Genomic DNA, 26838 nt, shown 5'->3' on the forward strand with positions numbered 1-26838 from the left:
AGTCGAAGAATTGATGCATTTCTATGCCCAGCCTTGTTTTTTTTTAATGGAGTACTCTGAAATCAAACAGAAACATAGAGGAGGCTACAGTCACACCGTGTCCTAATCTGACGGCAAACGACGCGATAAAATGTATATTTTCTATGGTAATCACAGTTTTTGTCCCAACCAGCAGTGATGAGCGACAGTACATTCTATCAACCACTTGTTTTATATTTTCAGCATCACGTGCGTAACTCCGTCCACTGTGAACTGGCACCTGTCCAAAAACGTTCCAAAAAAATAAGACTGGGCATAGAAATGCATCAATTCGCGCACAGAAGATCAACAGTCGGTCAACAGTGTCATTAAATAATACATTAGATTTTGGTTTGTTTCTCACCAAACTTTATCATATGCGTTCATGACAATCTCATGGAATAATTTATTAGATTTCTGAATTAGAGGTAGATCGATATATCGGTTTTGCAGATTAATCAGAGCTGATATTTGCTTTTTGGAACTATCGGTTATCTGAAAAAATTATGCCAATGATTGCCAATAGTTTTTTTTTTTTTATTCCTTCTTGTTCCTCTGAAAATGGTTTTCAAATTGAAGCGAGGGCATGCAAAGAAAAATGAGACTATATAGAAAAGTCCTTCGTCAGCACGTAGATTGTGTCTCCAACTTCATATTGTGAATAATAATAATAATATATAGGCTATAAAAAGCTTAATTTGGTAAAAAAAATAAAATAAAAAAAAATATATATATATATCTTTATTTTTTTTTCTCCCCAGTGTGCTCTAAGTTCTCATGATGGCATAGTGACTCGCCTCAATCCGGGTAGCAGAGGACGAATCTCAGTTGCCTCCGCATCTGAGACAGTCAATCTGCGCATCTTATCACGTGGCTTGTTGAGTGCATTACCGCGGAGACGTAGCACGTGCGGAGGCTTCACGCTATTCTCCGCGGCATCCACGCACCCCACCGAGAGCGAGAACCACATTATAGCGACCACAATTTGGTTAACTAAACGTGATTCTACCCACCCTTGCAACTGGGCCAATTGGTTGCTTATGAAGCCTGAATAGAGTCACTCAGCACACCCTGGATTCGAACTTCCGACTCCAGGTGTGGTAGTCAACGTCAGTACTCGCTGAGCTACCCAGGCCCCCTAATTTGGTAAATATTAAATATAGAGCATTGTAAGTCTACGTCATTTTAAAATAAGACTCGCTGATGTGTTTCAGGCTTGTTTAGTCATTAAAAGTCCCATGTTAAGCACCCAATCTTCTTTTTTCTGATTATTATTGGTTGAAAAATAACTAAAATTCTATGAATTCTATGAATCGATTTTAAAAACTATCGGCTGATTAATCGGTTATCAGCCTTTTCCACCACCCAAGTTATCGGTATCGGCAAAATCCAACATCGGTCGACATCTTTTGTGTTCTTTTGAAGCTTGAAGAGGTGGTAACCATAAACTGCCACTGTATGACATCACTGAGCACAACATTTATTCACAAAAGGGGTGAGTAAACAATGACTGAATTTACATTTTTGGGTGAACTATCCCTTTAAATATTACTAAAAGAAAAACTATTTTGCTCAGTTTATTCACATTATAGTAGTAGCATATTCCGATTCAGAAAACTAATGCTTGTATATACAGCAAATGCTTATTTTTTAAAGCTAATATAGTTTTTGAGGTTGTGTTAAGTCAGTTACTTTCGACAATATTGCAATTGAATCAATGTAAACCCTGCTGCATCAAAGACAGACGTGATATTTTTCAAGATACTGCTCTTAATCCAACCATAAAGTGTTCCATTTAAACAGTTTAACCTCCCAGATGGTTTCAACATGCCAAGTGTTTAAAGAAAAATTAAAAGTTTTATTCAATTCAAACCTTAAATTTTTGCTCATCCAATCGATCATGTTTGAGAGCAAAAATAAGTGACCACCCTAAACCAAACTGGTCAAACATACTCATGTTTAAAGAATATGATTCAACTTTATTTGACTGGAGTAATCACAGAAACAGGTGCAATATTACAGAACCATCCACAATGAAAAACCCACAGGTGTGTGTCAAACAGTCTACAGTCGTAATGATGGCATGCACAAGTTCAAGCTGACTTAATTTTGAGGTCCATCCTGTCTAAATAAATAATGTGGCATTCCTGATTTGTTTATCCTCTATAGTTACATTAAGTGCTGAAATTATTCATTATAACATTTAAGGAGTCATTCTATAGAAACAGGAAACCTTGGCACAAAAGAGAAAGTAACAGACCACGGCATTCCCAAACCTCTAGAATGACCCATAATTTCATCCGATCTGTACCAACATAAATGGAAATCATAAAGTTGCATATACATCAAAAGGTGTTGTCCTTAATAATGGAGGGTATGGGTGAATGTTTACAAAAAACACTTTTAAGGGGTCATGTCACCCCAAAATCAACAAAAATAATTTTTGTGAAATGATATTTTGCATAAAGAAAATGGGGTGAAATGTGTCCCAGACGTGTTCTTGGCAGGTTTTGTGACATGCACTCCATATATATTTAAATGCTCTGAAATAGTGTGAGGTGCTGATTGATTTGGCAAGATTTTAAATTGCAACCCAAATACACTGATGCTGAATCAGCTGCTAAAAATCCATAAAAATAAACATCTATATTTAACATTTAAACTATGTCTGTCATGGATTAGTAATGCATTTCTAGTTAACAGTTTCCTGTTCAGTTGATTGTATTGTGTAAATATGGACACACTATCGGTTATTAAATGCACAAAAGCCCCTGAAGATAAACCGTCCGTCCTGTAATGATAATAAGTGGCTCAATTGTCCATTTCTTTGCACTAATTTACTGTCAGATTTGGCTACAGCATCACGTGCACTATAGAGCCGTTATGTGCCGATGGAAACAGTCTGTGTGTGAGCCCTGCGTTGTCATGGTTTACTACGTGTAGAAGATGATTTCTGGGATTTGGCCATCCTCCACAGATGTGCCGTTGTTGTTGCCTGCTGCGTAGCAGAACGTGAAGCAGGTTTTGGTTCCGGATCCGGACAACTCGTGCGTCACCTTCCTCATACCTTTAGTGCCGTAGTGTGAATCTGGACCCTGCGAGATGAGAGAGATGCTGAGACTTTTGATGGCTATTGACAAAACACTCAAATTGAAAACAAATCTATATCAAATGATCTGTATCAGGAATGTCAGTCATTTCTTGATATAGACAAGTTTACTGCATTAACCCGTTAAGCTCAAATGGGCCCGCGAGAAACAAAATAATCATTGCTTATAACTTCACGAAAAATAAACAGAATATAAAATAGCACATACCATTACTTAGAGGATGTGATTATCTTTCAAACGAGCCCACACATAAGGTAATCAGATGCAGAGATCATTAAATAATCCACATGAAGCACAATGTTACATATGACCACCAGGAGATGGCGCCAAATACATGACACAGACTCAATGATGACTCAAATGACACAGAATGAAACTCATTCTGTGAAATCTCATTACTAAAATCATGTCTGCATGCTATGCAAACCTTTAGTCATTGTTGTGTTTGCATGTGTAATTAGTTCTTATGTACAATTATTATGTTTTATTTGTTTGGAGACGTTTTTGGACACTATGACAAATTATTTTTGTATGTTATAACTTTTGATTGCTTTGTCGTATCAACACAAACATTTTCTCAGATACAGTTGACATGATTGGGAACAAAACAAAAGCAGTTATACAAAGCCACCTTATTTACAACCAGATATATATAATGTCAAATAAGAAAAATAGTGAATTTTTGGCTAAATTTTTTTTCAGTTTCTTAGGCTGAGAGTCTCGGTATGTATCATAATTTATATCATAACAAAATTCTTTACAATGATACCAAACACTTGACCCTCCTTATTTTTTTTGTTTTGTTATAAGCATTTAATTTCGGGTATGCCACTGAAACAGGAAATCTTTAAAAACATTTTCAGAGCTTACTGGGTTAAAGAACCCATGTTTTAACTTGTCCCATGGATTGATTTTTATTATAAGTAACATATTCCAACTTTTTTTCTTTGTGTTATATGAAGGTCTAATTAAAACTGAATTAGAAACTTTTTACCAGGCCTTCATCATTTAATTTTGGTACTTTTCAAATGTCTATTATGTATAGATTTGACTGTTTTAGCCTTGAGACTCAGACTTTCAATATTAAACTATGAAAATAGATTATAAAAATAAAAGGTAACACTTTATTTTACAGTGTCGTTGTTACACATTTGACATGTATTGACTATAGTAATAACATTAAATTATGCATAATTACAAGCAACTAACCCTAAACCTATAGTAAGTACATGTTGTTAATTAGTAATAATCAGTAATTACTTGTGTAATTACACTGTAACAAGGACACTAAAATAAAGTGTAACCCAATCAAAATTATTACATGTTTAAAACTATAAAGTAAAATAAACAAAATATTTCAATATTTATAGTTTGAAAATTATTTCTATAATAAATGTTTAGAAAATTACAACTGTTTCAGTTGTGGCGTCATTTCCACCACACTAAAAAAATCCCCTAATAAAGTTTAATAAAAGTAAGTGTACTTGTTAACTAAGTGGACAAATGTGTGAGTGAAGAGCACGCTTGAGATGAAATATGAGACCAAAAAACAAACAAGGAAAATATAATTTGTGAGCAGAATATTTTTTTCAATCAAGCTGTAAAAAGTGTTAAAATATTATTTAATTGCATGTATTTAGGATATATAAAATCTTAGGAATAAAATTATCCTTAGCAAGACAAAGCAGTCTGTCATTTTATTAGAATTTTTTTTTTACAAAATTAAACAATACAGAATTTGAGATGTGCTGGAAATGACACAAAAATGACATAAATCTCCTGTGATGCATGTACATAGACAAATTAAAGATGTTTTAATGAGACTACTTTCTGGAATTTCACTGAGCTACAATTTGAGTTTTGTGGCTTTTATTTCATGTCTATGAGCTTTGAGGTCATCTATATCCTTGTGCGACCTCACATACACATGCATGGATGTTGTATTTTGGCTTCGCTATACGCAACGCATAATTTAAATTCATTTAAACTGACTGATCTCAGTTCAGAAGACTCTGTGCTGTCAGTAAAGGGTTAAACTTTTGATGTACGGAGTCATGTGACAAAACAACATGGCGCTGACCACAGCAGAGTTTGTCTTTGGGAGAAACGCCAACAAAACTACATCTGGTAAGAGAACCTAATTACGTTTCTACATTGAAACCTGTTTGAGTAAAAAGATTAGAGTCTCTAGTTTCATACGATATGCCATTTTTTAAATTTGACTGATTTATCGTGAAACGTCACACTGATAAACACAATGTACACTAATGTGTACTTAAGTGCATTTTTTCCATAGAAATCCATTTATTAACTGTGATCCAAATTCCAAAAGCTTTCAGAGGCTTTATATGGAGTTAGGATGAAAATAAGGTGCATTTCAAACTGTTCTGAGACCAGTGCAGACAGACAGCACACTGGAGGTTAAGTCATTCACTAAATAGGGAGCAAGGGAGCATCCTATAGCTCTCTATGCAGTTAAGTACATTCACTCCTAAAATCTGATCAAAAGTTCAGTTTCAGGCTGCAGATGATGTTTGGATCACTCAACATGTTTGACAGACATGTGACAATGATAATCAGTACATAGATTCAGAATTTATAATGTATCATTTTATTTGAACATGGTTGACAGTGATTGGATGATGCTGGACATTACTTTAAATCAGAATTAATTATGCTAATTACTGATGTAATGTCTGTAACGTCTAAAAACATGAATAACCAACACTCCTGGAAACATCATAAACAATTTGATGAAAGAAATCTGACTTTCTGTAGATTGGTGTTATTTAAAATTTCACAACTTAAAATATAATGGACAATAAAAGTTGACCAAACAGATTTAAAAATGTACACTTTTTCTGAAAATGGACCAACATTATTGATGACATCATCTTCTGCACGGGGGCGTATAAAAATGTTTGTCCAAATCAAAGCAAATCATGGTTTCACGGCTGTGATATAAACGAAAGACTATTGGCTATTACTAGGCCTGTCCTGATTATTAAATAATCGTCTGATCACGGTTATCTTATTGTGCATTTCAAATTCCAATCACATTCTACTGTCTAAATTTTAAGCGAATATATAAATGTCATGAACGGCGCGTTTGTGTGTCTTATTCAACTGAACTCTGACTGTGCCGCGTTCTGATGTGCATCTGTTACAAAATGCCGCGCATGCAGAAATACTCAAACCAGCCCGTCTGACACCAACAATCACGCCACGCTCCAAATCACTGAGATCACATTTATTCCCCATTCTGATGGTTGATGTGAACATTACCCGAAGCTCCTGACCTGTATCTGCATGATTGTATGCACTGCTGCCACACGACTGGCTGATTAGATAATCGCATGGGTGATTGTTGGTGCCAGACGGGCTGGTTTGAATATTTCTGGGATTTTCACACACAACAGTCTCTAGAATTTACTCCGAATGGTGCCAAAAACAAAAAACATCCAGTGAGCGACAATTCTGTGTATGGAAACACCTTGTTTACGAGAGAGGTCAACAGAGAATGGCCAGACTGGTTTGAACTGACAAAGTCTACAGTAATACATAATATAATATATAACATAATATACTTTAATATAATAGCTATACAGGTTGGCTGGGTTAGAAAAACAACAGTGTGAATATAAAATGGACCAAGACTAAAGTTGACCAAAAAGAGCAGTAGTTATTTGAAGTATTTAGAAACACTTTGATATTTAAAAATCTATTTTTAAAGCATTTAAGGAAATTATATATCCCTATTTTATTATTTGATTCCCAATTAAATATGAATAAATGACTTAAGGTGTATGAAGCACACATACAGCTTAAAAAGTATGACAATTAATCGTAAAGGTCATGAAACTGCAATTATTTTTTTGACAATTAACCGTCAGCCAAATTTTATAATCGTAACAGCCCCTAGCCATTACAAAAAAACAACAACAACTTAATCAAATCATTTGCTAGGGTCATGGTGTTGTGGTAATGTAAAATAGAAAATTTAAACCAAACTTCACTTTTCATGTGTGTGAATCAAGTTTTTCCATCTTTACCTTCATTGTAGCACAGGCGGTGTAATTGACGTTGGGCAGAACCTCCACTGGCTCTTTAAACATTACTCTGAATGTGTTGGCTGACCCGTCACAGCTGAAGCCTGTGTCATTCTGACCCAAAACTGTGTTGCTGTCTGTGTGAATGATCTGAGTAAAAGAGATTCACTGAATAGACATGCATTTGAACAATGTACGGTAAATGATGCAATTCTATAAGGTGCACAAAGTATTTATTCCACTTGAAAACATTTTACACACAAGAAATGAATAATTCTTTAGACAAATCTGTTTAAAATTACAGTATGTACACTAACATAACATCAAGACTGTAGAAGTGGGGCCTGGGTAGCTCAGCGAGTATTGACGCTGACTACCACCACTGGAGTCGCGAGTTTGAATCCAGGGTGTGCTGAGTGACTCCAGCCAGGTCTCCTAAGCAACCAAATTGGGAGGGTAGAGTCACATGGGGTAACCTCCTCGTGGTCACGATTAGTGGTTCTCGCTCTCAATGGGGCGTGTGGTAAGCTGTGCGTGGATCGCGGAGAGTAGCATGAGCCTCCACATGCTGCGAGTCTCCGCGGTGTCATGCACAACGAGTCACGTGATAAGATGCACGGATTGACGGTCTCAGAAGCGGAGGCAACTGAGACTTGTTCTCCGCCACCCGGATTGAGGTGAGTAACTGCGCCACCACGAGGACCTACTAAGTAGTGGGAATTGGGCATTCCAAACTGAGAGAAAAAAGACTGTAGAAGTCATTTCAGAGCTCTAGAGAAAGCTGTTTGATTCTACATAAGGGCCCTATGTTAAGATCACATGACCCGACGAAAAATTACTTTGTGCACCTTTATTATTACATTTCATCACTAAAACAGGAAGTTCAGTTCAGCATATTTACTTGTATGTTGACTTGGTAGTCTGTAGGTCCGTGTATGGATCCATACAGCCCAAAACCTACGATAAATATCCTGCGATTTACAGAGAATCTGCGAATAGAGACTGAACATTAATACTCCTGAAAAATGGCACGACAGATTACGTTTAACAGTGTAATTATTAGTGTTCTTATAGATTAAGTGTAAAGTAGCACAGAATAATGAATCTAAATAAAAAAATATCTTGAAAAAGAGCATCCACACTTGCATATCCAATATTGACTGATCCTAAATATGAATTAAAAACAACTAATATCGGCCGATAACCGATATGGTCCCGATATATTATGCATCTCTAATAGGCGTCTTTCTCACCGGATGCGGTCGCTGGTTCCACTGTAACCCCAGCGGCTCTCCACCTGTCCGAAGCGTGTGATACTGCATTCTTTCCCCCGCAGACAGCAGCGCGGCCGGTCGATGAACTCCACACGTGGTTTAGGGTTTACAGTAAAGTGCAGGAACAAACTCACGACCTCCCTGTCTGTCAGAATGGCCGACTGGGCAGGACCTAAGTGAAACACAGAGTACACATGCTTGATTAAATCAGATCGCTTCCAATCACAGTTCCAAAACCAACTGATAACACCAGCAATTTATACCTGGTCAAATCGCATTGTTGGGAAAAAAACAAAAACACAGATAAGTCGCAGTGATAGCCATATGTGCATGAGGCAGGCGTTAGGACCCATGAGATGCTCGGGGAAGATCACCTCAAGATCTACATATCTTATCACCTTGTATTTGGGCTCATTTTAATCTGGAGCATCTGCTTTAAGTTTACGTCTCGTGAAAAACACAACAAATAATCCACATCTGTTTATATGTAACTCTGTACACTTGCACATACAAATGAACACACTTTAGTCTGTGAGTGAAACAATATGCTTGTTGTATTAATTTCATTAACGTTAACGACTGTCGATTAAGGATGTTTCATAAATTTGCAACCCTATTTTACTATGCACCAATTGTTTGGTTCACTAACTGAATGGTTTTACTAGTGGTGCGATGAAATGTCATTTTGCGGGAATGTGAGTAGTTGCGTGTGACAGTGGTCTTAGAGTACTGGTAATCCTGTTTGTCAGCAAACTGAAGTTATGGTAGACAGAATATTTAAACTACTTTGTAGAAAGCATAATACTCTGAATAGGCTACTTTAAAATGCTACTACTGTCTATGACTGGTGTTTTCATCTCTTTGGGAGTAAGAATGTGTGTTATGATGTGTAGTGTGTTTGACCAGGACCTTACAGTCCAACAAAACAAAATATGACATATATTAAGGAAAATACAGAAAATATAAACCAGCCTTAAAGGCATATTTAAGGTTATTTTCAATGTAACGTCTAAAGACTCGATTATCACAGACAATAATATTGACTTGTCCCTCAGTTTGCACAAAGTGAATGTACCAAGTTTACTTTCTTAGTTGAAAGAGCGGGTATAAATTATCCAGGGTTCCCAGATCTTTTGACCAATAATTTTCCATGACTGTTTGTTTGTTTTTAGCGCCATGCCAGCTTCTATTTTCTTGGATAAATCCAGGTTAAAATATAAAAACAGGTAAAACAACTAAAACCTATATAAAGATGTTTAAGATCCATTTTTCATAAAAACTCTAAAACTGATTCTGGGCTGACTTGCTTAAAAACATGTCAAAGGGTGTCAGCAGAATAAAACATATTTCATTTTTGTGATTACTGGATAAACATTTTGTATTTTATAGAGATTACCCTCATAAAAAGGTTCTCTCTTATAGAGGTCAACTGATGGTGGATTTTGCCGATACCAATAACCAAAATAGTGGAAAAGGCAGATAACCGATTAATCAGCAGATCGTTTTTATAGAATGTTAAATAACTTTGAGTCTTTCGTCCTTTTTTTTTTTTTTTTTTGTCTTTTCTTACTATGAAAAAATGAAGATGTGGTACATAACCAGGGACTTTTAACTATAAACAAGCCTAAAATTCACTCTTAATTTGAAATGGATACACACACACACACACACACACACAGGTGGCCAAAATGTATAGATTTTGCTGTTTCGGAAGGAAATTGGTCCTTTAAGTCACCAAATTGGCATTCAACTGATCACAAAGTATAGTCAGGACATTACTGATGTAAAAAACAGCACCATCACTATTTGAAAAAAGTAATTTTTGATCATGTCTAGACAGCAGCCATCACTCCAACACCTTATCCTTGAGTAATCATGCTAAATTGATCATTTGGTGCTAGAAAATCACTTGCCGTTATATCAAACACAGTTGAAAACTATTTGGTTCATTAAATGAAGCTTAACATTGTCTTTGTGTTTGTTTTTGAGTTGCCACAGTATGCAATAGACTGGCATGTCTTAAGGTCAATATTAGGTCAAAAATGGCAAAAAAGAAACAGCTTTCTCTAGAAACTCATCAGTCAATCATTGTTTTGAGGAATGAAGGCTATACAATGCTTGAAATTGCCAAAAAACTGCAGATTTCATACAAAGGTGTACACTACAGTCTTCAAAGACAAAGGACAACTGGCTCTAACAAGGACAGAAAGAGATGTGGAAGACCAGATGTACAACTAAACAAGAGGATAAGTACATCAGAGTCTCTAGTTTGAGAAATAGACACCTCACATGTCCTCAGCTGACAGCTTCATTGAATTCTACCCGCTCAACACCAGTTTCATGTACAACAGTAAAGAGAAGACTCAGGGGTGCAGGCCTTATGGGAAGAATTGCAAAGAAAAAGTCACTTTTGAAACAGAAATAAAAAAGAAAAGGTTCAAGTGGGCAAAGAAACACAGACATTGGACAACAGATAATTGGAAAAGTGTGTTCTGGATCTTAACCCCATTGAGCTTTTGTGGGATCAGCTAGACTGTAAGGTGCGTGAGAAGTGCCCGACAAGACGGTCACATCTATGATAAGTGCTACAGGAAGTGTGGGGTGAAATGTCACCTGAGTATCTGGACAAACTGACAGCTAGAATAACAAGGATCTACAAAGCTGTCATTGCTGCACGTGGAGGATTTTTTGATGAGAACTCTTTGAAGTAGTTTAACTATCAAATTGTAATAGTAATTTTTCACATTATTAATGTCCTGACTATACATTGTGATCAGTTGAATGCCACTTTAGTGAATAAAAGTACCAATTTCTTTCCATAAGAGCAAAATCTGTACATTATCCCAAAATTTTGGCCGCCAGTGTATATATACACAAATGAGCCAAAACATTATGACTGCTCACAGGTGAAGCGAATAACGTTGATCATCTCCTAACAAGGCCACATGTCAAGGTCTGGGTAGATTAGATGGTAAGTGAACAATCAGTTCTCCTAGTCAACGTGTTGAATGCAGGAGAAATGGGCGGGAGTAAAGACCTGAGCGACTTTGACAAGGGACAAATTGTTACGGCCAGATGACTGGGTCAGAGCATCTCTGAAATGGCAAGGCTTGTGGGGTGCTCCTGGTCAGCAGTGATGAGTACCTACCAACAGTGGTCAGAGGAGGGACAAACCACAATCCGGCGACAGGGTGTTGGGCGCCCAAGGCTCATCGATGCGCGAGGGTAACGAAGGCTATCCTGTCTGGTCCAAACCGACAGAAGGTCTACTGTGGCACAAGTCACATAAAATTTTAATGATGGTTACAGGAAGAATACGTCACAAAACACAGTGCATCGCACCCTGCTATGTATGGGGCTGCGTAGCTGCAGACCGGTCAGAGTGCCCATGATGTCCTCTGTCCACATATACGGTATACCCTGATGGCAGTGGCCACACTGCACACATTTTTCGGGAATGGTTGAAGAGTTCAAGGCGTTGCCCTGGCCTCAAATTCAACAGATCTCAATCCGACTGAACATTTGTGGGATGTGCTGGACAAACAAGTCCGATCCACGGTGGCTCCACCTCGCAGCTTACAGGACTTGAAGGATCTGCTGCTAATGTCTTGGTGCCAGATACCACAGGACACCTTCAGAGGTCTTGTAGAGTCCATGCCTCGGCGGGTCGGTGCTGTTCTGGCAGCACGCAGAGGACCAACAGCATATTAGGCAGGTGGTCTTAATATTTCGGCTCATCAGTGAATGTATATATATATATATATATATATATATATATATATATATATATATATACACACTATATTGCCAAAAGTATTCGCTCATCTGCCTTTAGACGCATATGAACTTAAGTGACATCCCATTCTTAATCCATAGGGTTTAATATGACGTCGGCCCACCCTTTGCAGCTATAACAGCTTCAACTCTTCTGGGAAGGCTTTCCACAAGGTTTAGGAGTGTGTTTATGGAAATTATTGACCATTCTTCCAGAAACGCATTTGTGAGGTCAGACACTGATTTTGGACAAGAAGGCCTGGCTCGCAGTCTTCCCTCTAATTCATCCCAAAGGTGCTCTATCGGGTTGAGGTCAGGACTCTGTGCAGGCCAGTCAAGTTCTTCCACACCAAACTCGCTCATCCATGTCTTTATGGACCTTGCTTTGTGCACTGGTGCGCAGTCATGTTGGAACAGGAAGGGGCCATCCCCAAACTGTTCCCACAAAGTTGGGAGCATGGAATTGTCCAAAATCTCTTGGTATGCTGAAGCATTCAGAGTTCCTTTCACTGGAACTAAGGGGCCAAGCCCAGCTCCTGAAAAACAACCCCACACCATAATCCCCCCTCCACCAAACTTCACAGTTGGCACAATGCAGTCAGACAAGTACCGTTCTCCTGGCAACCGCTAAACCCAGACTCGTCCATCAGATTGCCAGATGGAGAAGCGTGATTCGTCACTCCAGAGAACACGTCTCCACTGCTCTAGAGTCCAGTGGCGGCGTGCTTTACACCATTGCATCCAACGCTTTGCATTGCACTTGGTGATGTATGGCTTGGATGCAGCTGCTCGGTCATGGAAACCCATTCCATGAAGCTCTCTACGCACTGTTCTTGAGCTAATCTGAAGGCCACATGAACTTTGGAGGTCTGTAGCGATTGACTCTGCAGAAAGTTGGCGACCTCTGCGCACTATGCGCCTCAGCATCCGCTGACCCCGCTCTGTCATTTTACGTGGCCTACCACTTCATGGCTGAGTTGCTGTCATTCCCAATCGCTTCCACTTTGTTATAATACCATTGACAGTTGACTGTGGAATATTTAGTAGCGAGGAAATTTCACGACTGGACTTGTTGCACAGGTGGCATCCTATCACAGTACCACGCTGGAATTCACTGAGCTCCTGAGAGCGGCCCATTCTTTCACAAATGTTTGTAGAAGCAGTCTGCATGCCTAGGTGCTTCATTTTATACACCTGTGGCCATGGAAGTGATTGGAACACCTGAATTCAATTATTTGGATGGGTGAGCGAATACTTTTGGCAATACAGTGTATATACACACACACACACACACACACACACACACACACACACACACACACACACACACACACACACACAGTATATCAGGCACGTGCCATGGGCTTTGAGACTGGGCAAGCATCAAAGATTTTTAATCCACATTATTAAACGCTGAGCCCAAAACGCGGTATACGTGTAAGTGTAATGTTGCCGAAATGTTGACGTAAATTGTTGCCTTAGAACCCACAAGTCAATGGAAACAATTGACAGTAGTATTGCTCATATCACACAAATTAAAGGTTGTCATATATTGAGCTGAGCATGTTTATGTACATTAAATCATACAATGAACCATATTGCCAGAAGAGCTTGTTTTGACACAACAAAAAGAAAAGAGTGACAGTTACTAATTTCAACGTCATAGGCCTCACATGTCACTCTTCCCAGAGTTCAGAAACACTGGAAAAGACAGCAGCAATTAACTAATCTGACCACCAATCTTAACCTGAATGCACAAGGCAAATGTAACGTAAACACGGCAGTCATCCCTTAATATATTTTTTTAAACAGACACTGCACCTTAACATTAGAACTATAAAACAGACATAACACAAGAAGGACGTGATTGCCAGATCACCACTTCATAGTCTCAGACTAACCAGAAACAATGACCTAGTATCGATAACACAGACTTTTAATACATTAACTTACCTTCACTTGAACACAAAATCCATGCATCTCTCCTTGCAAATGAACATCTCTGTCATTTTGTTCTAAAAGTTGCCTGTTTGTTAAAGATTCGATAGCCTCTCTTTCTCGATTTTTAATTGAAATTAACTTTGCTAAATCCACATAGGTGATCGATGCTTACACTATATCCATTTTAGCACCTAATAACGCATTAGTTACGTGAACTTGAACATGTTGACGCAAAACAAATCTAGTCTCAGATAGTGTGACTGAAGGAAGGAGCTTCTGATTGGCTTACTCATTTTGGTATGCATGCTTACCTTGGCCATTTGTAGTAGCGGGCATGATTAAATTTGAATGAACATATGTAAAGTATTGAATGAAAGGGCGGTAAACAAGGGAATCAGAGAAAGCATAACAAAGTGCTTACACCTGAGGGTGGCGCCAAAGCGAATAAATGAATTACTGTCTGTGCTGCTCCACTGAGATAAAAGATGATGAATTTGAATGAAAACAGTAGTTTATATTAACAATTGTATTTAAATATTTCAGTGTCATTTTTCTTTTCACCCTTCTGTTAGGTAAGTCCCTGCAGTATATAAAGTGCATTCAGACCTCTTCATTTTTTCCCACATTTTGTTATGTTGCAGCCTTATACTAAAACGATTTAAATTATTTAAATTTTCACATCAATCTACACTCCATACCACAAAATGACAAAGAAAAAAACAGAAAAAAAACTGAAATATCACATTGATATAAGTATTCAGACCCTTAACTGAAGCACCTTGGGCAGCGATTACAGCTTCGAGTTTTTTTGGGTACGATGCGACATGCTTTGCACACCTGGATTTGGGGATTTTCTGCCATTCTTCTCTGCAGATCCTCTCAAGCTCTGTCAGGTTGGATGGGGACCGTCGGTGGACAGACATTTTCAGGTCTCTCCAGAGATGTTCGATTGGGTTCAAGTCCGGGCTCTGGCCGCGCCACTCAAGGACATTCACAGAGTTGTCCTTAAGCCACTCTTGCGTTGTCTTGGCTGTGTGTTTAGGGTCACTGTCCTGCTGGAAGGTGAACCTTCGGCCCAGTCTGAGGTCCTGAGCACTCTGGACCAGGTCTTCATGAAGGATATCTCTCTATTCTGCTGCGTTCAGCTTTCCTTCAACCCTGACCAGTCCCCAAGTCCCTGCCACTGATAAACACCCCCCCACAGCATGATGCTTCCGTCTGGCCACTCTGCCATAAAGCTCAGATCGGTGGAGTGTTGCAGTGATGGTTGTCCTTCTGCAAGTTTCTCCCATCTCCACACATGATCTCTGGAGCTCAACCAGAGTGACCATCGGGTTCTTGGTCACCTCTTTTACCAAGGCCTTTCTCCCCCGACTGTTCCGACTGGCCAGGCGGCTATCTCTAGGAAGAGTCCTGGTTGTTCCAAACTTCTTCCAGTTAAGAATTATGGAGGCCACTGTGCTCTTGAGAAACTTCAATGCAGCCGAAAGTTTTTGTAGCCTTCCCCAGATCTGTGCCTCAACACAATCCTGTCTCTGAGCTCTGCAGGCAGTTCCTTTGACCTCATGGCTTGGTTTTTGCTCTGATATGCATTTTCAGCTGTGAGACCTTATATAGACAGGTGTGTGCCTTTCCAAATCATGTCTGATCAATTTAATTTGCCACAGGTGGACTCCAAACAAAGTGTAGAAACATCTCAAAGATGATCCAGAGGAATGGGATGCACCTGAGATAAATTTCAAGTGTCATAGCAAAGGGTCTGAATATTTACAGTATGTCAATGTGATATTTTCGTTTTTTCTTTTTAATAAATTTGCAAAGTTATCAAAAATCAGTTTTTTGTTTTGTCATTATGGGGAATTCTATTCAATTCAATTTCAGTTCAATTCAATAAAAATAAAAAAACTATTACCTATCACATAGTCTTAGGTTAGGGGCTCACAACCAACATCCAAACATACAACCATGAAAGACTCGCATAAAATTACATTAAAACTTATTAATTCCATAAATAAATAAGAGCAAGTGTACAAGTCTGCATAAAGAAAAGGAAAAAAAAGGAAAAATAGTGACAGTCTATTTGGCTTTATTTAAAATGGATATTGCAGTGGGAATCAAAGAGTTTTTGTAAATTCTCCTTTTGGCCTAAGGCGCTCTGAAACGGCTGCCTGATGGTAGAAGCTGAAAGGAGTGATGAAGGGGATGTGAAGAGTCTGTATGTTGGGTTTGAGTGGAGCCGGTAATTTTGGTTGCCTGCTTGATGATTCTTGTGAGTTTTTCAAACAGAATGTAGGTTTGGATTTTGTTTTCCCTTAATAATAACAACCTTCATTTAAAAAATGCATTTTGTGTTTACTTGTGTTATCTTTGACTAATATTTAAACTTGTTTGATGATCTGAAACATTTAAGTGTGACAAACATGCAAAAAAATAAGAAATCAGGAAGGGGGCAAACACTTTTTCACACCACTGTATGTATATATATATATATATATATATATATATATATATATATATATATATACATACACACACACACACACACACACACACACACACACACACACACACACACAGTTGAAGTCAGAAGTCATTAAAACTCATTTTTAAACCACTCCACAGATTTAATATTAGCAAACTATAGTTTTGGCAAGTCGTTTAGGACATCTACTTTGTGCATGACACGAGTTATTTTTCCAACAATTGTTTACAGACAGATTGTTTCACTTTTAATTGACTGTATCACAATTCCAGTGGGTCAGAAGTTTACATACACCAAGTTAACTGTGCCTTTAAGCAGCTTGGAAAATTCCAGAAAATGATGTCAAGCCTTTAGGCAATTAGACAATTAGCTTTTGACAGGAGGTGTACTGAATTGGAGGTGTACCTGTGGATGTATTTTAAGGCCTACCTTCAAACTCAGTGCCTCTTTGCTTGATATCATGGGAAAATCAAAAGAAATCAGGTTCATCTGTACAAACAATAGTACGCAAGTATAAACACCATGGGACCACGCAGCCATCATACCGCTCAGGAAGGAGACACATTCTGTCTCTTAGAGATGAACGTAGTTTGGTGTGAAAAGTGCAAATCAATCCCAGAACATCAGCAAAGATCCTTGTGAAGATGCTGGAGGAAACAGGTAGACAAGTATCTATATCCACAGTAAAACGAGTCCTATATCGACTAGTGCCCGACCTATGTATCGATCGGCCGATATTAGCCTTTCACCGATATATCAGTATCGGCATATATTTTACCAATATGCACCGATATGAAAACTTTTTTCAGAACATATAATGCAGAAAACAATGCTTTAGAATTGGTGTCATAGTGTAGTTTGTCCAGCAGAGCATGCTCTGGCTCCATTGTTTACAGAGCTGACTCTGAGCTGACGGTGGCTCTGCACACAGGGTGGAGTTAAATAGTGCGGATTTGAGCGGTCTCTTCTCGTTAAATTGCTAACTTGTTTGTGAAATACATACTGGAAAGTTAATAAACAATGACCCCATCATTTTATATAACTAATATAATGCTAACCCTGTCCCTGACAGCCATGTCACTCATGTTTATCACATCTGTTTGCTGTTAGACAGCTATAGTTTGTCAGTGCAGTCAGTAATGTAGCAGATTGAAAGGTAAACATAAGAGCATCTTTTTGCAGCTCAGCAGACAAAGGTGCAGTGGTGAATTGTGTGTGGTGAGTGTTGATTTCACGCTTCGCTGTTACCTAGCTGGTGAGACACAATGCTGAAAAGTAAATAAAGTCCATATTTTACTCTCCGTGACAATGAGCTTACAACTAACTAGCTAACCACGTAGCTTCTTTCATACCTTGTCAGCATGTAAACATGTATTCACCAAACTGTTTTGTTCAGGATTCACAAATGAAATAATGTGTAAATAATAATATATAGGAACTTTATCTAAAATAAATGAGGGGTGATGCATACTAATACAACAGGCTGGAAAAACAGACATTTATTCATTTTAATATCCTATATATATATTTTAAATGTGTTGAAACTTGACACCGGGTGACACACCCTAAAAACGGCACCGTTAGATCGGTTTCATGCTGAAGAGCCGCTTAAAAGCACGTTTTATTTTTCTCTCTCATAAATGTAAACGAGTGCAAATGCCAACACCATCATATATGTCGAAAGGACTGAAGCCTGTCAACCAAAACATGAGCTCATTGATGTCATTAAATATCAGTCTGCTTTTTTATTCCATCAGTTACTCCTGGTCGAAGGCTGCCGTATATATTTAGTTTATACGTAGAGTTACGTCCTACATAAATTTAATGGTGCAACGCTCAAATATTTAGTAGAGTGTAAATTGTGACTTAGCCTAGTTGTGGCATAAATGGGCACTAAGTTGTAATTTACGTATAGCTGGTGCAACCGGCCCCTGATGTTTATTTAGCTATTTATTTAATTTTTATTTATTCTTTTTTAAATGGTCAGCCAATGACTGATACTAAACAGTACTGATGTTTATTTTATTCTTTATTTTAATGGTCAGAAATTGACTTATACTAACAGTACTGATGTTTATTTAGCTATTTATTGTATTTTTATTCATTCTTTATTTTCTCAGTGTTCATTTCTAGCATTTGTTGACAATGTATAATAATAATGTCAAATATTCTTTGATAAAAATATTTAAGAAAGCAGCCTTCTGAGTACCTTTGCATAGTCATATCGGTGCAAAATCAGTGCACAATCTACATAGAAAAGGTCTGTTTTCATTCCAGCTCAAAAATTAGCTATATCGGCCACCATATTGGTAATCTGTGAATTTTCCCCCTCTAAAATCGGTATCGGTCTCAAAAATCCCATATCGGTCGGGCTCTAATATCGACATAACCTGAAAGGGTGCTCAGCATGGAAGCAGGCAATGCTCCAAAACTGCCATAAAAAAAGCCAGACTACAGTTTGAAAGTGCACATGGGGACAAAGATCTTAATTTCTGGAGAAATTTCCACTGGTTTTATGAAACAAAAATGGAACTTTTTGTTTGTTTGGAGGAAAAAGGGTGAGGCTTGCAAGCCGAAGAACACCATCCCAACCGTGAGAGCATGGGGGTGACAGCATCATGTTGTGGGGGTGCTTTGCTGCAGGAGGGACTGGTACACTTCACAAAATAGATGGCATCATGAGGAAGGAAAATTATGTGGATATATTGAAGCAACATCTCAAGACATCAGCCAGGAAGTTAAAGCTCGGTCACAAATGGGTCTTCCAAATGGACAATGACCCCAAGCACACCTCCAAAGTTGTGGCAAAATGACTTAAGGACAACAAAGTCAAGGTATTGGAGTGGCCATCACAAAGCCCTGACCTCAATCCAATAGAAAATTTGTGGGCAGAACTGAAAAAGCGTGTGCGAGCAAGGAGGCCTACAAACCTGACTCAGTTACACCAGTTCTGTCTGGAGGAATGGGACAAAATTCCAGCAACTTATTGTTAGAAGCTTGTGGAAGGCTTCCCAAAACATTTGACCCAAGTTAAACAATTTAAAGGCAATGCTACCAAATACTAACAAAGTGTATGTAAACTTCTGACCCACTGGGAATGCGATGAAAGAAATAAAAGCTGAAATAAATCATTCTCTCTACTATTATTCTGACATTTCACATTCTTAAAATAAAGTAGTGATCCTAACTGACCTAAGACAGGGAATGATTTCTACGATTAAATGTCAGGAATTGTGAAAAACAGAGTTTAAATGTATTTGGGTGTATGTAAGGTGTATGTAAACTTCAGACTTCAACTGTATATTGGCTAATGGGGCACCTTGCCATATATTCCTATTTTTTTTTTTCATGCCCACAATTTAATTTAGAACACTTGATTATTTAACAATAATTAAAAAAATGCATTGAAGTGAATATAAAAATATGGATAAATATTGTCAATGATAAAAGATTTAAACACAGCAAATCCCCATTAAAAACCAATATACAGGTGCATCTCAATAAATTAGAATGTCGTGGAAAAGTTCATTTATTTCAGTAATTCAACTCAAATTGTGAAACTCGTGTATTAAATAAATTCAATGCTCACAGACTGAAGTAGTTTAAGTCTTTGGTTCTTTTAATTGTGATGATTTTGGCTCACATTTAACAAAAACCCACCAATTCACTATCTCAAAAAATTAGAATATGGTGACATGCCAATCAGCTAATCAACTCAAAACACCTGCAAAGGTTTCCTGAGCCTTCAAAATGGTCTCTCAGTTTGGTTCACTAGGCTACACAATCATGGGGAAGACTGCTGATCTGACAGTTGTCCAGAAGACAATCATTGACACCCTTCACAAGGAGGGTAAGCCACAAACATTCATTGCCAAAGAAGCTGGCTGTTCACAGAGTGCTGTATCCAAGCATGTTAACAGAAAGTTGAGTGGAAGGAAAAAGTGTGGAAGAAAAAGATGCACAACCAACCGAGAGAACTGCAGCCTTATGATTGTCAAGCAAAATCGATTCAAGAATTTGGGTGAACTTCACAAGGAATGGACTGAGGCTGGGGTCAAGGCATCAAGAGCCACCACACACAGACATGTCAAGGAATTTGGCTACAGTTGTCGTATTCCTCTTGTCAAGCCACTCCTGAACCACAGACAACGTCAGGGGCGTCTTACCTGGGCTAAGGAGAAGAAGAACTGGACTGTTGCCCAGTGGTCCAAAGTCCTCTTTTCAGATGAGAGCAAGTTTTGTATTTCATTTGGAAACCAAGGTCCTAGAGTCTGGAGGAAGGGTGGAGAAGCTCATAGCCCAAGTTGCTTGAAGTCCAGTGTTAAGTTTCCACAGTCTGTGATGATTTGGGGTGCAATGTCATCTGCTGGTGTTGGTCCATTGTGTTCTTTGAAAACCAAAGTCACTGCACCCATTTACCAAGAAATTTTGGAGCACTTCAGGCTTCCTTCTGCTGACCAGCTTTTTAAAGATGCTGATTTCATTTTCCAGCAGGATTTGGCACCTGCCCACACTGCCAAAAGCACCAAAGGTTGGTTAAATGACCATGGTGTTGGTGTGCTTGACTGGCCAGCAAACTCACCAGACCTGAACCCCATAGAGAATCTATGGGGTATTGTCAAGAGGAAAATGAGAAACAAGAGACCAAAAAATGCAGATGAGCTGAAGGCCACTGTCAAAGAAACCTGGGCTTCCATACCACCTCAGCAGTGCCTCAAACTGATCACCTCCATGCCACGCCGAATTGAGGCAGTAATTAAAGCAAAAGGAGCCCCTACCAAGTATTGAGTACATATACAGTAAATGAACATACTTTCCTGAAGGCCAACAATTCACTAAAAATGTTTTTTTTTATTGGTCTTATGATGTATTCTAATTTTTTGAGATAGTGAATTGGTGGGTTTTTGTTAAATGTGAGCCAAAATCATCACAATTAAAAGAACCAAAGACTTAAACTACTTCAGTCTGTGTGCATTGAATTTATTTAATACACGAGTTTCACAATTTGAGTTGAATTACTGAAATAAATGAACTTTTCCACGACATTCTAATTTATTGAGATGCACCTGTATTAGTCTACTACTCTCTGAAATATTTTAGAGATGAGCATAAATTGAAACATTAATACTCACTAAGGGAATTTTGGAGCACAGCTAATCTTTTGCAATGACAGCTGGATATTTTAAATGTTCATTTGCAGTGTTGCATGCTTGCCTGTTGCACTTCCTCTGCAAGTGTATTTTCTGTAAACATGTTTCCCTTTCATTTAATCACATTGAGGGAGGAGCTGATCTTTGTCGGTGCTCATTATAATGCAGTACAGTAAACAACCACATTGAATATTATGTTGAAAATAACCCATAATATTTTTTTTTTATTCCACAACAAATGGTTGCCTACACACAGACCTGCAGCGAACTCCTCTATCGTCATAAGGGGGAAGCGGATGAGACTGAGGGCTTTGCCCAACACGCGTCTCTTGTTCTCTGGTGTGGGCTGTAGCTGCTGACGGTGAGCCTCTGCCTCCGCCCAGCGGACCGCTGCCCCGAACAAACGCACCTCTCGTACACCCAGAGTGTCCCTCTCCAACACCGCAAAAAGCGTGTCTGTGACAAACACACAGAGAGAGAAGGTTACGACAAGCTAATGGTGACCCCAAAAGTATTTGGACACTTAAGTCACATTTAAATATGTCTGAATGTCATTGCAATAGGTAACAACATTTTAAAGAATGTGGCATCTGCAAACACAATACTAATTTGTGAGTATGTGAAGCATGAACATTGCTCAGATAGGTTCTCAGATTTCTGTTCTGTGTCTGTAGAGATTTCTTTGTTACTCTGTTATTTCTGTAGTGATCCAGTACCTAGATCAATATCTGTGAATCCCTCTGCAGCCAGAGCGTCGCCTGTGTTCTTGTCAATGTTCTCCAGACACAGACTGGCCAGCTGCGGCTCGTCAAAGAGTCGAGCCTTAAAAACAAACAATCACTCTTTCAGAACCACAGGAAAACTGACATTAATCTGGCGTGAATCCATTGCAAATTTTCAGCAAACATGTTGTCTCGTGAATCAAATGTACCTGCGTGAGCAGCATGAAAGCGTTGTCGGCTCGCAGGTTCTTCTTGAGAAACTCCACACAATGGGCCTCCAGGGCCGGAACGGCGTATTTCTTTGCGGTGTACAGAGTGGTCATCACTGTCTCTGGTCCAATGTGAACTTCATCAGAGTATAAGAACCTGGGAAGAAGGTCTGGGTCAATATTCACATACATAGAGCTTGCAGGAATAAATATTTATCTACATGCTGAGAGACAAATAAAATACTTGAGCAAGGCAAGGAACGCAGCAGCTTCAACATCAGGAAGCTCGATTTCTGTAGATGTGGTGGCCATGCCTCCATTAAACATGGCATCAAACACCGCACTGCCAACTGCCAGAACAAACCTGCAAAACAAAACTTAAATCTTATGAAGCCTATCAAAAACAAGCCATGCCCACTGATACATCCGCACACATGAATATTTACATATGCCGATATACACAACACAGCAAAATCTCTATTGACTGACACTTAGAGCTGAAGTCAGAAGTTTATATCCACTTAGGTTGAAGTCATTAAAACTCATTTTTAACCACTCCACAGATTTAATATTAGCAAACTATAGTTTTGGCAAGTCATTTAGGACAACTACTTTGTGCATGACACGAGTAATTGTTTACAGACAGATTCTTTCACTTTTATTTGACTATATCACAATTCCAGTGGGTCAGAAGTTTACATACACTAAGTTAACTGTGCCTTTAAGCAGCTTGGAAAATTCCAGAAAATGATGTCACACCTTTAGACAATTAGCTTCTGATAGGAGGTGTACTGAATTGGAGGTGTACCTGTGGATGTATTTTAAGGCCTACCTTCAAACTCAGTGTCTCTTTGCTTGACATCATGAGAAAAGCAAAAGAAATCAGCCAAGACCTCAGAAAAAAATAGTGGACCTCCACAAGTCTGGTTCATCCTTGGGAGCAATTTCCAAATGCCTGAAGATACCATGTTCATCTGTACAAACAATAGTACACAAGTATAAACACCATGGGACCACGCAGCCATCATACCGCTCAGGAAGGAGATGCATTCTGTCTCCTAGAGATGAACGTAGTTTGGTGCAAAAAGTGCAAATCAGTCCCAGAACAACAACAAAGGACCTTGTGAAGATGCTGGAGGAAACAGGTAGACAAGTATCTATATCCACAGTAAACTGTTGACATAAGCTGAAAGGCTGCTCAGTAAGGAAGAAGCCACTGCTCCAAAACTGCCATAAAAAAGCCAGACTACAGTTTGCAAGTGCACATGGGGACAAAGATCTTACTTTTTGAGAAATTTCCTCTGGTCTGTTGAAACAAAAATGGAACTTTTTGGCCATAATGACCATTGTTATGTTTGGAGGAAAAAGAGTGAGGCTTGCAAGCTGAAGAACACCATCCCAACCGTGAAGCATGGGGGTGACAGCATCATGTTGTGGGGGTGCTTTGCTGCAGGAGGGACAAATGCACTTCACAAAATAGATGGCATCATGAAGGAAAATTCTGTGGATATACTGAAGCAACATCTCAAGACATCAGACAGGAAGTTAAAGCTCGGTCACAAATGGGTCTTCCAAATGGACAATGACCCCAAGCATACCTCCAAAGTTGTGGCAAAATGACTTAAGGACAACAAAGTCAAGGTATTGGAGTGGTCATCACAAAGCCCTGACCTCAATCCGATAGAAAATTTGTGGGCAGAACTGAAAAAGCATGTGCGAGCAAGAAGACCTACAAACCTGACTCAGTTACACCAGTTCTGTCTGGAGGAATGGGACAAAATTCCAGCAACTTATTGTGAGAAGCTTGTGGAAGGATACCCAAAACGTTTGACCCAAGTTAAACAATTTAAAGGCAATGCTACCAAATACTAACAAGTGTATGTAAACTTCTGACCCACTGGGAATGTGATGAAAGAAAGAAAAGCTGAAATAAATCATTCTCTCTCCTATTATTCTGACATTTCACATTCTTAAAATAAAGTAGTGATCCTAACTGACCTAAGACAGGGAATGATTTCTACAATTAAATGTCAGGAACTGTGAAAAACTGAGTTTAAATGTATTTGGCTAAGGTGTATGTAAACTTCTGACTTCAACTGTATATATATATATATATATATATATATATATATATATATATATATATATATATATATATTTATCTCATATGATTTCAGAAGACTTGGAACTAAGTGTACAATTCAGATTAACCACTTATATGGTGCTTGACAGTCCTAGTCCTCATTCACTTCCGTTGTATGGAAAAGAGCAGAGGGAACATCCTGCTAAACTTTTCTTAATGTGCTTATGGTTGCCAACATTCGACCAGCCAAATACGGGACATTCCAGCTTTAAATACGGGAAAATTTATTTTTCAACAGAACTCCAGCATGAGATGCTGTGTAGCAGTTAAAGAGGTCCACCTAGAGATTGTTTACATAGGAAAACAACTGAAAAAAAAAAAAAAAGCATCGACGGACACAAAAACGTGTTCGGTGTGAACGGCCCCTAATGAAAATGAAAACAGCTTTTATACAACGACCTGGGAGACCCAAATTTCTATCAATCTTCACTTTTAATAAACATTCTCTTACCCATAATTAAACTTAAGCCTTTTACATTTTTAAAGCTCAATGACCATTTCAAATTGGGCTAATCAGTTTGTAGACAGCACAAGACTAATGTGTTAAAAATAGTATACATAACAACAACAACAACAACAACAACAAATTTGCCTTCCAGGGCCACTGTCTCAGTACAAGTCTTAGTACTATTTTAAGCAACTATGCATTATAATGGATATTTATGGGAGAGAAAACACTTAACATAGTGTATTTCTCCTTGGATTACATTGTCGTTGTTTTGGCAGTAAATAGTGTTTATCACAAGGGAAATGTAAAAAAAATTACATTAAGGGTTTTTACTAAACCTGTACTGTATTGTACTTCACTTAAAACTGATGTAATTTCTGCAACTGAATGGAATTGCAAAAATAAACAATGTCTTCAAAACAGCTTTCTGAACACGCCCCTAAACTGCAGTTGTTCAAACAGTCAGATAGTCCCGCCCACAACGCACGCCATTGGTTGAGTAACATTGTTGGGGATGGGCCTAAACGGGTCTCTCAAAACAAATAGGAATTTTTTATAGTGCCACAAATACACTGTGTTTATAGTTTGAGAAAATTAACCTATGAATGGCTTACTTATAGTTGTATCTGCATCTTAAACTGGGACAGAAGTTACATACTGCTGCTTTTTTTTTTTTTTTAACCGTCATTTAGCCAATTCTCTCTTTCGGAACGGGCACTGACATATCACTGCAATGTAATGTCATCAATTCCAGGTGTTTATGGAATCAAAAAATTATATTTAGAATTTTGTTCCCTCAAATACAGGACGATTTCGTATTATACAGGACGGTTGGCAACCCTATCTACGGTCATACGGGTTTGGAACGACATGATCTGGAGTAAATGATGACAGAATGTTCAGTGCTGATGGAACTAGCAGTTTGCTGGTATACTATCCTGCTTTAATTATATTCAATTTGTGTATTTAGTAATCACCTGTGTGCAGGTATCCGCTGAACACCCATTCCTTTTCCCACTAGAAAATGAACATCGCTCAGCACTTCATTATTGAACAGAAACGCAAATCTCTCCTTCACGGTGCTTTTCGTCGCTTGCCAATTATAAACGGGCTCCCGGTACACGAGCACGGCGGCTGCGGACGGGGCAGCGGAGTGCGTGACGACAGCCGGTGTCACCGCTGCGTTGGACGGGCTTCCTGTCATATTCGAGGCGACAGGAGCCATCGCCCCACCCAGCGGCCCCGCCACTGCCGCCGGGAGAGAGTTCATCAGGTTCGGCGGAGGTCCCAACGCAACACCGGGGCTTTCCAGGCCTGCAGGCCCCGATTGAGGGTTCGAGCGCCTGGTTCCGCCCTGAGAGCCTCCGCCGCCTCCCACGGATCCTCCGTGAGCCGCAGCTATTGCGTAAGGACTGTTACTCGGTTGGCTGTTACCCAGAGGTCCGAGTCCGGAGAAATTTAAGCACGGAATCCGACCGCTATTGTCCCCTGTAGCCATCTTGAATTGAGGCGCGCGCC

At 38.9% G+C, this 26838-nt stretch overlaps 1 protein-coding gene across 1 annotated transcript; it reads right to left on the minus strand.

Moving 5' to 3' along the window:
• Positions 1–1976: 1976 nt before the first annotated feature.
• Positions 1977–26838, minus strand: LOC127443029 (BTB/POZ domain-containing protein 2-like). The gene is made up of 9 exons (XM_051701508.1): positions 26298–26838; positions 22974–23093; positions 22730–22886; positions 22515–22620; positions 22057–22254; positions 8431–8623; positions 8079–8166; positions 7181–7327; positions 1977–3113 (listed from the first exon to the last, which is right to left on the minus strand). Exons 1-9 carry the CDS (start codon positions 26816–26818, stop codon positions 2952–2954), a joined length of 1692 nt encoding a protein of 563 aa, XP_051557468.1. The 5' UTR covers positions 26819–26838; the 3' UTR covers positions 1977–2951.

Source organism: Myxocyprinus asiaticus, chromosome 6 (genome assembly GCF_019703515.2).
Source record: "Myxocyprinus asiaticus isolate MX2 ecotype Aquarium Trade chromosome 6, UBuf_Myxa_2, whole genome shotgun sequence".
Lineage (NCBI taxonomy): Eukaryota > Metazoa > Chordata > Actinopteri > Cypriniformes > Catostomidae > Myxocyprinus > Myxocyprinus asiaticus.